The 13483-nt window shown below is 42.7% G+C and overlaps 1 protein-coding gene across 1 annotated transcript; it reads right to left on the minus strand.

The window, feature by feature from the left end:
* Positions 1 to 8655: 8655 nt before the first annotated feature.
* On the minus strand, positions 8656 to 11374 carry LOC308321846 (carbohydrate sulfotransferase 12-like; the record flags this gene model as incomplete). The annotated part of the gene is made up of 5 exons (XM_080772937.1): positions 8656 to 8690; positions 9015 to 9540; positions 9835 to 10014; positions 10993 to 11145; positions 11363 to 11374. 5 exons carry the CDS (start codon positions 11372 to 11374, stop codon positions 8656 to 8658), a joined length of 906 nt encoding a protein of 301 aa, XP_080629063.1.
* Between the last annotated feature and the right edge of the window lie 2109 nt (positions 11375 to 13483).

Consider the following 13483-nt stretch of genomic DNA (forward strand, 5'->3'; position numbering starts at 1 on the left):
CTCCTGAAGTAGAAGCCGCCTCTGCTCCTGTCCGTTCAGTACAGTTCAGGAAGGTTTATCTCTAACAATTCAACTCTGAAACTTTACTCAATCGTTGCTGGTTTGTATAAATTATATATTACTTCAGCATAATATGACAGAGTTGACGGTGAAAATAACCGATCAACAAGCTCAGAACACGTGAGCGTGTCTATGTAATATTTTCCGAGAGTTGCACTCGGTATACAGCAGGAGCTAGCTACTACCACCAATGCTTTTTATTGCTGCTTTGTGAGTGACACTTTGCCTTGCATGTGAATAGGCAGTTGTTACTGCCTATTCATGTACATTGAGAAAAAACTAGCCAATCTACAATCTGCACAGTATGACATAATTCTCACTTAAAGATGTATGAAAAATGTCCCTCTCACATTAGCCACTCACGGTTCTTTCAAACCACCAAAAAGCATTAGATTTTCTCTGTCAGATATCCACCCACACAGAATTTCAGCCGTTTATTATTATCTTTTACCTATTCAGTTATACTTTGGTCTAATGTGAACTTTTAATTAGCACATAGCAATCTTTACATTGGTTAAATAGGCAAGATAATAATAATTTACACCTGGTCCTATATAAGGGGCGATAGGCCAACAGCACACACACCAAAGCCCGCCCCCCGCTCGATCATGATTGGCGGAAGGCCCCTCTCTATACTGATTGGATGAAGGCTGACCCCCAGGCCCTTTCTGAAACCAGTCCCATGGCTTGAAGTGCTCTCGGGAGGTTCCCTCGTCAGGAAGTGCCCCTCCAGCTGAATCAAGTTCCCTTGATTAGGGTGCTGGGTATAAAAAACTGTTTGGAAATACACTCGACCTCCTTGTGCAGAAAAAGGAAACAGACACCATTCGTTGCCATGGTTAACATCATGCAATTGTGTTACCTGTTATTTTGTTTGTACAGTTATATTGCATTGCATCGTGTATGTTTGTGTGACATGTGGAATTCATTAATATGGAAAAAGGAAATACAGCGTGACTGTCATATACATCCATGGTGTTTATAAATTGTTAAAAGTTGTTTTGTTTGTGTGGTTTCAGGGGAGAGCCAGGCAGGCTGGGCGGCGGAGAGCCGGGCAGCGGAGAGCCAGGCAGGCTGGGAGGCGGAGAGCTAGGCAGGCTGGGAGGCGGAGAGCCAGGCAGGTTGGGAGGCGGAGAGCTAGGCAGACTGGGCGGCGCAGAACCGGGCAGGCTGGGCGGCGTAGAACCGGGCAGGCTGGGCGGCGGAGAGCCGGGCAGCGGAGAGCCAGGCAGGCTGGGAGGCGGAGAGCTAGGCAGGCTGGGTGAGGAAGTGGGCCGAAGAGCAGGGGAGGCAGATGGGACTGCCTCCTGAGGAGGCAGCCGGAGAAAATATTTTCCCCAATTAGTTTTGACAACATTTTGACCGTTTTTGCCATGCCCAAATTAAATTAATTAAATTCAAAGTGGTTAAAGCGTTAGACCACTTTTTTTTAGATTTGGGTTGTGCAGTTACCTTGATAATTCAAAATATGGCCCTCATTGACTTTTTTATTTCTTGTCCACATTTGGAGTTACATCATGGCAAGGTAACTACACAACCCAAACCAATTTTTTTTTTTAGCTATTGAAAAATAGCAAATCTGCTAAAAGTCTGCAATGGTTTAAAGGGATCGTGACATAAAAGTTTTTGTAGTGCACCCACCAACTTTTAACATTCAGTGGATTTTCTGGCTCAAACAACTGCTCAGATGTTCCTGTGGACTGTGATGCAAGAGTCCACAAATCCTCAATGACATACCAATTTGCCAGCAGATGTCACTGTTGAGGCCTGTTTGCCTGTTTTCATTGCAACTAAAAAGGCTTCAGAACACACAGAGAAATCCACTGAATGTTCAAAGTGCAGGTTGTGTGAGGTCATACAACCTAAAAGAATAATAATAGAAATAAATGAATGTCATGAAACCTTTTTGTCTGTTTTTTTAACCGATAAACATTCCAAAGGGCCCTGGCAGCTCTCACTTAGGCTGTTACCTGTGTGTCAACCAAGGTCTAACTAACACACATCAGCTGCAGTCTCCCCTTTATAGGAGACAGACATACCAAACTGTATCACAGCAAATTGGCAATTCAATTAACTCACCATAAGCATACAAAGGCCAATGAGTTAACACACCATTACTGAAGGTTTAAACCTGAACTTAAACATGAAATTCCGGACGTCCATTCATACACAAACTATAGTTTGGTTTTAAATAAGATTGCTCTCGAATCAAACACCCCTCCTCCTCTGCAGCACTTAGTACCTTCCCAGTCAACAGGAATGCCACTGAAGAGTGAAGAGGGAGAGATGACTCACATTCAATTCAACTTCAAATCAATAAATACATTTAAAACAATTAGTATCCTTCAGCAATGCATTTCAGTTACCGTATCAATAAATAGAACATACACTTTACAACTTGAACCGCCACTTCCAAGCCAGCTAATTGATGATAATGAATTGGAAGCAGGTGTAGTAAAGTTTATGCCATGTCCCCAATCATTGACAGTTCATTGACAGTTATTACTCAGTCACAAGCTCTTGCTAATAATGTTCATTAAATATTAAAAAACATATTGAAACAATGTACCGCTACCACCAAATCAATAATAATAATAATAACAAGGCATGACACCAACACAGTTAGTTATGGGCTTGTTTGTGTATTGCACATTAATGGTAACTGTTATAGTTAATAATTAAGTTCATATACATAGAATCTAACCTGTCTATCGTGGAGCTTGTGGGCGTGGCGTGGAGCTTGGAGGGGCTCGACAACGAGGTCGTCCAGGTAAACGATGATCAGGAGGACCATGAAGGCAGAGCCCAGGAGCATGACCACACTGAACCATCTGGACGTTCCCATGGCGTCAGGGCTGGGGAGATGTAAATTATTAATAATCACAATTATTTCAATCGCTTTGAACACGGTTTCCGATAAATGAATGCTTTTTCCCACTGAAAATAGCAGCTCCACACTTGTATATCGGCTATTTTCATATTTCCGTGCGGCAGCATTGTTGTACCATTATGTCTGATGCAGGGTTACAATTGCAGTAGCAGTATGTCTGATGCAGGGTTACAGGCTTAATCATTGTAGTAGCAGTAGGCCTATGTCTGATGCAGGGTTACAGGCTTAATCCTTGTTGTAGCAGTAGGCCTATGTCTGGCCTATGTCTGACCCGAAAACATTGGTAGGCTCAAGGCTGCATTTATTTTCCTTTTTTTGAGTGGTGCAACCACTCCTACAACCAGCAATGTCTGTGTACCTGTGTGTATCAGTGAGCACGAGTATGTGACTTATTAATACCAGTAGGGGGCGACAGAAACAGAGAGAGGGGTATTGCTGTGCCTGCTGCCTGCTAATATGAGAGAGAGAGAGATAGGTGTGTGGGGGGGGGGGGGGGGGAATTGCACCACTCAGTTCACACAGGTGTGATTTTTTTTCTCTCAGGGTGATGGGAGCCCCTCCAGCAGGCTAGGGAGCCCCGCTCAGGTTAGCGGAAAAGGACCGCGGGGCACGGGTTGCCAGGTTTTTTTAGTAAGTAAAGTAACAAAATTAAAAAATATATATATTTTAAATTTTAAATATGATTATTAATTATTAAATTATGACGTCATGAACGGGGCCTCCCGATCCTTAAGGCCGCCCCTGACTACAGTGAATGGAAAAGTACTGATGTTAGGCTTTTTACTAACACTAACATTACAAAGATGCCCAGAACATCGGCATGAACCTGTACAAAACGGAATGTCAAAATATCTACCACGGTGGCTGAGACAAGAGCCATATAGTAATGGTTGAGACATAACGTCAGTCTTACCCAATACCCAATCTTTCCGTTTTAGGAATACAAGGCTGCTGTACTTTATACCTCATACTAAGCATTAAAGTATGAGGTATAAAGTACAGCAGCCTTGTGTTCCTAAAACAGGGTCGAAACCCGGCCTCCAACTCTAAACCATTCAAACGGCCGGGTCTTTCGCAGGGTCTTTACAATACTGCAGATACAGGTGAGGTTACAGAGTAATTATATTATCACTTACCTGAAATGCCTTTATATCCTTGAGTCCTCAACTATATATATATATATATATATATTTGTATTAACCCGTTTCTTGATATGTATATTGTACACCTCTCCTGTGCAGTGAGTGGTTAAAATGTGAGCTGTATTCTTCTGTGTAGTGTGTAAGCTTGAATTGTTGCAGTTAATGACTCTCGATCCCGCCTTCATAATATAGAAGCATCTCCCACATACCTGGCTCTTTGCTTTCTGTACATACGTACATGGCGAGATGCCCATTAGGCAAACCTGTTTTAGTATAGAAGCCATAATTAACTGTAATTGTATTAACCCGTTTCTTATAATTTAAGACGAGAACTTAACTTCAAAGTACACTGTGTTAAATTAAAATCGAAGATTTATGTGCATCTCAGTTTGTGGAGTTCAATTGTGGAACAGACTGAGTAAGGAGGTTCAACTCAGCCCTAACATTAACCACTTTAGGAGGTCATATAAAATGATTATATTTAGTAGGTATTAGACGAGGAGATTGTTTTCATTTGCTCTATTTTCATGTCTTTAAGCAACGATAAACTGGGTTGTTGTGTGTACACATGTATATATACTTTTAAGTTATATGGGTAAAAGCAAAAGGGGGTAGGGGCTTAATAAGTTTAATACTTCACCCTACTCCTTTTCGGACATTGGAGTATTTTATTTTTGTTTCAGTGTTTTAATGTATTTGATTTCAAATAATGTTCGAAATAAACTCATTAATTAATTAATTCATTCATATGTACATTGTACACCTCTCCTGTGCAGTAAGTGGTTAAAATGTGAGCGTGTAAGCTTGAATTAGTTTGGAACTGCACAGCTAAAATTGTTGTAGTTAATGACTCTTGATCTTAATCCCGCCTTCATAGAAGCATCTCCCACATACCTGGCTCTTTGTTTTCTGAAATACATACGTACATCGCGAGATGCGATTAGGCAAACCTGTTTTAGTATAGAAGCCATACTTAACCCATTTAGACGATTCTACAAAATAATGCCTTCTAAATCCTGTTAAAACCCATGTTTCTATGTCAGTGGTTCTCAAACATTTTCATGTCAAGGCCCCCCAAATATATGTAATTGGCCGCCGACCCCCATCTGAAAATATGTTGTTGTTGTCCCCCCCGCCCAGAAGCAAAGATTTGAGCTAAAATCGAACGCTCTGAAAGAATATGTTCAAACATTTGGGCCACATTTTTACTTTAAAAAAAAAAATAGCAGACCTACAAGCTCGTAGCGTGGCACTGAAGTTGTAGATCTGCTATTTTTCAATAGGCTAAGCTAAAGCTTAACAAAATGCTTAACACCGAAAGGGGTCCCCGCCCAAAATAGAAAGGTGTGACGAGCATTCATAGATGTCATGTGAAGACACTTATGACACTCATGTGAAAATATGAAATTGTATCACAGATGAAGTTTAACCAGCTGACCAGCATAGCACTGACGAAGGTCCCAGGACCGAAACGTTTGCTAAATGAACCTCACTTTGAGCACATAGCACTTTATTATGAGCATTCATAATAGAGTTAATGTCAGAGTAAGTGTCCTTGAGCGAGACTCTGAACCCCTAAGGGTCCTAGCTCTCCCTCTCTCTCTCTCTCTCCCTCTCTCCCTCTCTCTCTCTCTCTCTCTCTTTCTCTCTCTCTCACACATACATACACACACACTCATCAACGGTCGTGTGTGTGTGTGTGTGTGTGTGTGTGTGTGTGTGTGTGTGTGTGTGTGTGTGTGCGTGCGTGAGTGCGTGCATGTGTGTAGTGTGTGTGTCATATTCATCCCTTGCTCACGGCACTTAAAACAGGAGAGTGAAGCAGCGTTGCTCTACTATAGCTTTGTTCTCCACTCAGCCCCTGTCCTGTTTTCAATTTCAATTTCAATTAAATTATACATTCAAGCACATGAATTCATTTGATGAATTAATCGGTAATCTCAGTAAAGATGTCTCTTCTAATAACCACCTAAAACATGAACCTTGGTTGAAAAAAACAAAAGTTGTCCTATGGGCTAAGTTTTTTATTTTTGACAGTTCAGAGAAACGATACAAACTGAAGAAAATAGGCCTGCTCTCATTTAGCTCAGCACAGCAAAATGGAGTTCCAAACTATTCCAGATTGAATGAGTTTAATCCTGGATTTGAGCATGCTATAGATTCTCTACGCAGCTGGGTTGTTCAGTATATTTATTATTAGGAGCCATGTGTGGATGCACTGCCACGTCCATTATGTTTTAGAAGGGTGACCAATGACCATGCCATGTTGTGTCTTGTGACTCTTGTCTTGTCTTGCCTTGTCGTACGTTTGTCTTGTTCTTGTTTCAAAACTTGATTCAGGTTATGTGGTTTGTATCAGTGTCGCTTCCATGTTAACATAGGACTATGCTTTGTATTTATTCTTTTTATTTTATGCTACCACAATATTTTGTGTATGGTGCTCACAACATTTATATATACATGTTATCTCTTTGATATGTTCCGTATGGGTGTCACTGTCATGTGTCACATATACTGTCATTATTTGATTTACTGTATACCCTGAATCTTGAATAAACAAAACTGTGAAAAAAAACCCCAATTAAAACCGATTTAAATGTTCACAATTGGTTAAATATCACAAAACGTCTCAAAATGGAGCGAAACTAGCTGGTTTCTTAAAAGATGCCTTTCAATTTAGACTGGTTCTACATAAATTTAGATCATAGTGTAATTTTATAATAAACATCACTTTTGTTAATGTTCTTTCTGGAAGTTTATAAATGCGGGAGTTTAGATTTGCCCACTGACAAAAAGCAATGCACCTCAATGGTACGTGGAGGGATAATTATGGCAGCGGAGTGGCATACCAACACTGGCCTGAAAATGCACACGTTCAAACGCCCCATACACTCAGAGCGCTCCCTTTTAATCGTGGCGATCACCAGAGGGGAGGACTTGAAAACTAGTAGAAACCAGTTGGCTCAGTCACAAGCTGACGTGTTCTATGCAACCTCCCCCTTTATCATACAACTATAGCTGTGGGTGTGGCTTCAGTTCAGGTGGATCCAAACCAGGCAAACCAGGCATACTTGTGTTTACTTTGTTTTTATTCCTTTTTAAATGTCAATACAGGCAGACAGGCGATTCAGTCAAAACAAATTTTCTTTTTTTTCCCCCTCTCCCCTGTACCCCACCCCCTCCCCCCGTCCAGAGACAGCAGACAGACAGATGCAAGGATATATGCACAAACTGTATATAGAGAGATATGATAGCACACATATACACAGAGTACAAAAACAAAAACAAAGACAGAAAACAAAAACAAAGACAATAAAGGTACTGTAATAGTAAAAAATATGGATAAAAGTAAAAAGTAAGTAAAAAGTAACCGCCACCAGCAATCGTAATCCCGTGAAGGAGGTATGTTCCGGCCACATCGACCCCAGCCCCCACTAGGGGTCTAGTTACCGGTGTATTCATCTGTCCCCTAAGGGAATGTGAAGTTTTCAGCATAATTATGAGATAAACGTAGACCAGGTTCTGTCAAACTTCTCTCGTGAGCCATGGACATTATACCTGATTCTCTCCAGCTTTAGCATAGACAGGACTTCTTGGATCCATTGAGCCACAGAGGGCGGTTTATCTGCCTTCCAGTTCTTTAATATGAGCCTTCGGGCCAGCAGTGAGGCGAAAGCAATCGCACTTTTCAACTGGCCCGAAGAGCTCAGTTCTCTTGGGACCACCCCCAGGATGGCGGTATGGGGGTTGGGACGTAGTGTCAAATCCCCCATTGATGAGAAACATTCAAAGACTCCGGACCAGAGGTCTATCAGTAATGGACAGGACCAGAACATGTGGCCGAGAGATGCTGAAGGATAGTGACATCTTGGGCAGTTGAAACGGGTCGCCGGGTACATCTTAGCTAATTTTTCAGGGGAGTAGTGCAGTCTATGGAATACTTTGAATTGTATCAGATTTTGTCGTACACAAAATGATGCAGAGTTAATTATGGAGATACTTGAATTCCAAATGTCCTCTGGAATTTCCACTCCAAGATCTAATTCCCATGCCAACTTGTTGTTGTTCCAGGTAGGAGCACAAATGTCCTGTATTGTACTATACAATTCTGAGATTAGTCCCTTAACAGGGGGATCAATTTTGAGAATTGAGTATATTAGGTTGTTCTGCGGGGGGTATGGGTAAGTGGGCATAATGAAAATGCGTATCTAGGTAAACCAGGCATACTTAATGAACTGGTGGGCCTGCCCACATAAAAACATCATTTTAAAAAATACTGTAGGCCTACACTTTTTTGAAAAAAAACGATACCTCCTTATATAGCAATAAGACCTGATGATCATGTTTTAGGGTGGAAAAAATCACGGCACTCCATCTTTAACAATAATCTGTAAATTCCAAAATATGAGCTTGTGTTAATTTCATCACACTTGAAATGTTCAGGCGTAAGGTGCAAAGTCCTTACCAATGTGCCATCTTTTCCCCCCCTTCAAATCACATACAAAGCAGTTTGTCACACTTGATCTGAACATGGAGGCGATGTCATTTTTCCTGGAGTGCTTGTCATTCATTAAGGATGGAGTCTGGTCTGTCGTAGCCTCGATACCCAGGCTTTCATTTCGTCTGTGCGAAAAATGAAAGCCTGGATTTACGTTATGGGCTGCACTGGCCTAAAAGTGGGATGCGGTGTGCACCCCTCAAAATAACACTGTGAGGAAATCATTACCAGTGGAAAATGAGGAGAATGGCTGAAGAACCCACCACACCGTCTAAGAAAAAAAGCAACGTGTGCCGACTCTGTGGAAATAACTTTGACAGTCCGTTAGAATGGTATACTTCTGGTCGACACAATAACAGTGCTGCACTGGGGGGGGGGGGGCAGAAAGGTCTAGCGTTAGCTCAGGCTAGGTCTGTCGTATAACCAAAGAGCTTGAAATCAGCCTCATACAGCTTGTAGAGTTCCCTCCGGGCGTCTAGGGGCACAGTGCTGAACCAGTCACCCAACAAGTTGCTGGTTGTGAGGTTCCCGGAGTTCCTCGACACGGGGAAGTCCACCACATCGTCTATTCTCAGCTGACGCAGAAGCTGCTCAGCGTCCTCCTCGAGCGACTCCATGTGGCCCACAAAGTCATACTGGATCTGGCAGGGGTGGCAAAGCCGGTACATCTGCCGCCAGTGAAAATCGAACGGCTTGTCCTTCTCCGTCTGGGGGTCCAGGATATACCGGATGAAGTGGGCAAAGGATGGGCGAATCCCCATGGCGAACGCATCGCGATCAGAGGCAGGGGCCGTCGTGTTAGTGTAGCGCTGCAGCATGTCCCGAGCGTAGCTGTAGAATATTTGGTTGTTTGTTGTGTGCAGTTTCTCAAACTTGTCGCGGTAGGCGGAGATGAGGCGCACAAAGGGATCCCGCACAAACAGGAACTTTGTGTACTTTTTTAGCTTCATCTTTGAGAAATAAAGCATCACAGAAAATGGAATTGAGAGGGTGATAGGATTTGTGAAAATGCAGCACACATGAAATGCTACACAGTTTACATATTATTTTTTTAAACAAGGACTGATAGCTCAGTGACTATGTGCTGCTCTTTTTAGTTATGAAATTAAGCTCCGGAAGGATATTCTTCCTTCAAATAAGTGATTTAATAAATGTCAACATATTGATAATTATTTATTTATTAGACCAGCTACCCGTTTGTGGAACTGGTCAAGCTTTCTGAAAGGTTTTTGTCATAGACTTACCTTCATGAGCTGGCGTGAGGAGTTGCCATAGCGGTCCCTGAACTTGTCAAAGGTGAAATGCATGCTGACGTCGTGGACCAGATCATCGGGGATAGCCAGTGGGTCCTTGTAGGGGGAACCGTCCTGCTGTCGACTCCCACTCAGCACAATCATGATCCGCTTCCAGTTAGAGCACCCAACCTAAAGTTGAAAAAGTTGCCAGAACCTGAATCCGTGATACATTATAATTCAGTGACGTAGAGTCTGTGGGGGCCAGGGCCCCCATGAGGAATTGGACCAGGGATCTCGGCCCCAATTGGACCTTATATTCGCCTCGGTTTGTCCCGTTTGTACCGCACCAGGTTGCGCCCGTTCACGCAATTCTCGTCTTGCATTGACTTTGTATGTAATCGCGCCGCTCTAACCATCCAAGTCTGGCACCTTCACACCTCTTTTTTCATCACTGTCCGGGACGGGGGGTGGTGGGGGGTGGACCACGTTGCCTGTCCCTTGTACACATGCAGATCAGGCATTGAAATGCTAATCTGGGTGCTTGTTTTCACCTGCCAGGTATGGGTATGCATGCATACAGTACTGTAGTACTCTGCTTAGGCTACTTGTTCACAATATGAAACCACCACCAGCAAGAACACCCTGGCTGGCAACAGCGATGCCAGCCTGCCGTTGAAACCTTCCGCCATCACAGCGACAGTTCTACAGAACCTGCCGAGGCGGACACGACTATAGCCTGCAATTCTGTTTATAATCTAAACACTGTGACACGTTTAAAAAGTGTTAAGAACCATAAACGCTTGGGTTTTGTGTGAAACGAAAAAGAAAAAACGATCGGTTGGGCGGGCCCCCATGACGATTATAAAAACAATTTGTCTCTGCATTATATCATTTGTGAAGTTAGTGCCTGCATGCATGCAGAGTTTAGATGACCATATTTGTCAAGTCTCTGCTCAGGAGAGAGCAGAGATTCAATTCAATTCATTGAGGGCTTATGGTAGGGGAAATAGCCAATAATGCGCTTTTGCACAAAATAACACCTGGACCTCTTTGGTGGGGACGTAACAACTACACATAAAGGTAAAAAAAAGCCTTCTAGCATGGAATACTCCTTTAATTAATGACCAAATTCCCCCATCATAAGGGCTACAGTAGCCCTACATGTACCTTGGGAACAGCGCAGTAGATGATGCCGTGTTCGTCATTCACTATAAGATGGTCCAGTTCCTTGTCAGGGATGTCATCGAAGGAGTGTTTCTTCCCAGGGAACGTGACGTCATCACTGCTGCACATCTCCTGAAGTAGAAGCCGCCTCTGCTCCTGTCCGTTCAGTACAGTTCAGGAAGGTTTATCTCTAACAATTCAACTCTGAAGCCGTCCATAAAACTTTACTCAATCGTCGCTGTTTTGTATAAATGATATATTACTTCAGCATAATATGACAGAGTTGACGGTGAAAATAACCGATCAACAAGCTCAGAACACGTGAGCGTGTCTATGTAATATTTTCCCCAATTAGTTTTGACAACATTTTGACCGTTTTTGCCATGCCCAAAAGGGGCAAAGTGGTTAAAGCGTTAGGGCCGATTCATACTCCTGTTTCGGCGCTGTAGTGCCGAAATGATTTCGGCTCGTCAGAAATTTTCAGTAGCACCGAAGAGCCGACTTTAGGACGGTACCCGCCCCCCCGAACCTCAAATGACGTCAAATTGTAGGCTCTACAGCGCCGAACCGACTTTTATTCGGCTCTAAAATAGGAGTATGAATCGAGCCTTAGACCACTTCTTTTGAGATTTGGGTTGTGCAGTTACCTTGATAATTCAAAATATGCCCCTCATTGACTTTTTTTATTTCTTGTCCACATTTGGAGTTACATCATGGCAAGGTAACTACACAACCCAAACCTTTTTTTTTTTTAGCTATTGAAAAATAGCAAATCTGCTAAAAGTCTGCTATTTTAAACTAAAGACCTGGAGGCGTGATCAATGCTCTTTGGCCACTCAGAATAGCCAAATGGCATTGATCACGCCTCCAGGTCTTTAGTTTACTCTAGTTAGGGAATAAGACCTGGTACTTAAGACACGCAAAATACAGCACTTAGTATCCTTCAGCAATGCATTTCAGTTACCGTATCAATAAAAAGAACATACACTTTACAACTTGAACCGCCACTTCCAAGCCGGCTAATTGATGATAATGAATTGGAAGCAGGTGTAGTAAAGTTTATGCCATGTCCCCAATCATTGACAGTTCATTGACAGTTATTACTCAGTCACAAGCTCTTGCTAATAATGTTCATCGATTAAATATTAAAAATCATATTGAAACAATGTACCGCTACCACCAAATCAATAATAATAACAAGGCATGACACCAACACAGTTAGTTATGGGCTTGTTTGTGTATTGCACATTAATGGTAACTGTTATAGTTAATAATTAAGTTCATATACATAGAATCTAACCTGTCTATCGTGGAGCTTGTGGGCGTGGCGTGGAGCTTGGAGGAGGGGCTCGACAACGAAGTCGTCCAGGTAAACGATGACCAGGAGGAGCATGGAGGCAGAGCCCAGGAGCATGACCACACTGAACCATCTGGACGTTCCCATGGCGTCAGGGCTGGGGAGATGTAAATTATTAATAATCACAATTATTTCAATCGCTTTGAACACGGTTTCCGATAAATGAATGCTTTTCCCCACTGAAAATAGCAGCTCCACACTTGTATATCGGCTATTTTCATATTTCCTTGCGGCAGCATTGTTGTACCATTATGTCTGATGCAGGGTTACAATTGTAGTAGCAGTATGTCTGATGCAGGGTTACAGGCTTAATCATTGTAGTAGCAGTAGGCCTATGTCTGATGCAGGGTTACAGGCTTAATCATTGTAGTAGCAGTAGGCCTATGTCTGATGCAGGGTTACAGGCTTAATCATTGTAGTAGCTGTAGGCCTATGTCTGATGCAGGGTTACAGGCTTAATCATTGTAGTAGAAGTATGTCTGACTGATGCAGTAATTAGGCTGTGGAAATATTCACACTACTTTTGGATTTATTGGGATTGGCAATTTGGGGAAAGGAGGAGGAGGTGATCAAGCTCCACAAGACGAAAACATTGGTAGGCTCAAGGCTGCATTTATTTTCCTTTTTTTGAGTGGTGCAACCACTACTACAACCAGCAATGTCTGTGTACCTGTGTGTGTATCAGTGAGCACAAGTATGTGACTTATTAATATCAGTAGGGGGCGCCAGAAACAGAGAGAGGGGTATTGCTGGGCCTGCTGCCTGCTAATATGAGAGAGAGAGAGAGAGAGATAGATAGGTGTTGGGGGGGGGGGGGGGGGGGGGGATTGCAACACTCAGTTCACACAGGTGTGATTGTTTTCTCTCAGGGTGATGGGAGCCCCTCCAGCAGGCTAGGGAGCCTGATGTTAGTCTGCCTCAAACATTATACTCTTTTACCTGCTTTTTACTAACACTAACATTACAAAGATGCCCAGAACATCGGGATGAACCTGTGTAGTTTATGGCTGCTCCAACAGTAGTGGCAACATTCCAAAAAAACAACAACAAAACGGAATGTCAAAATATCTACCACGGTGGCTGAGACCAGAGCCATATAGTAATGGTTGAGACATAACGTCAGTCTTACCCAATACC

Source organism: Protomyctophum bolini, assembly GCF_963924005.1.
Source record: "Protomyctophum bolini genome assembly, chromosome: 9".
NCBI lineage: Eukaryota > Metazoa > Chordata > Actinopteri > Myctophiformes > Myctophidae > Protomyctophum > Protomyctophum bolini.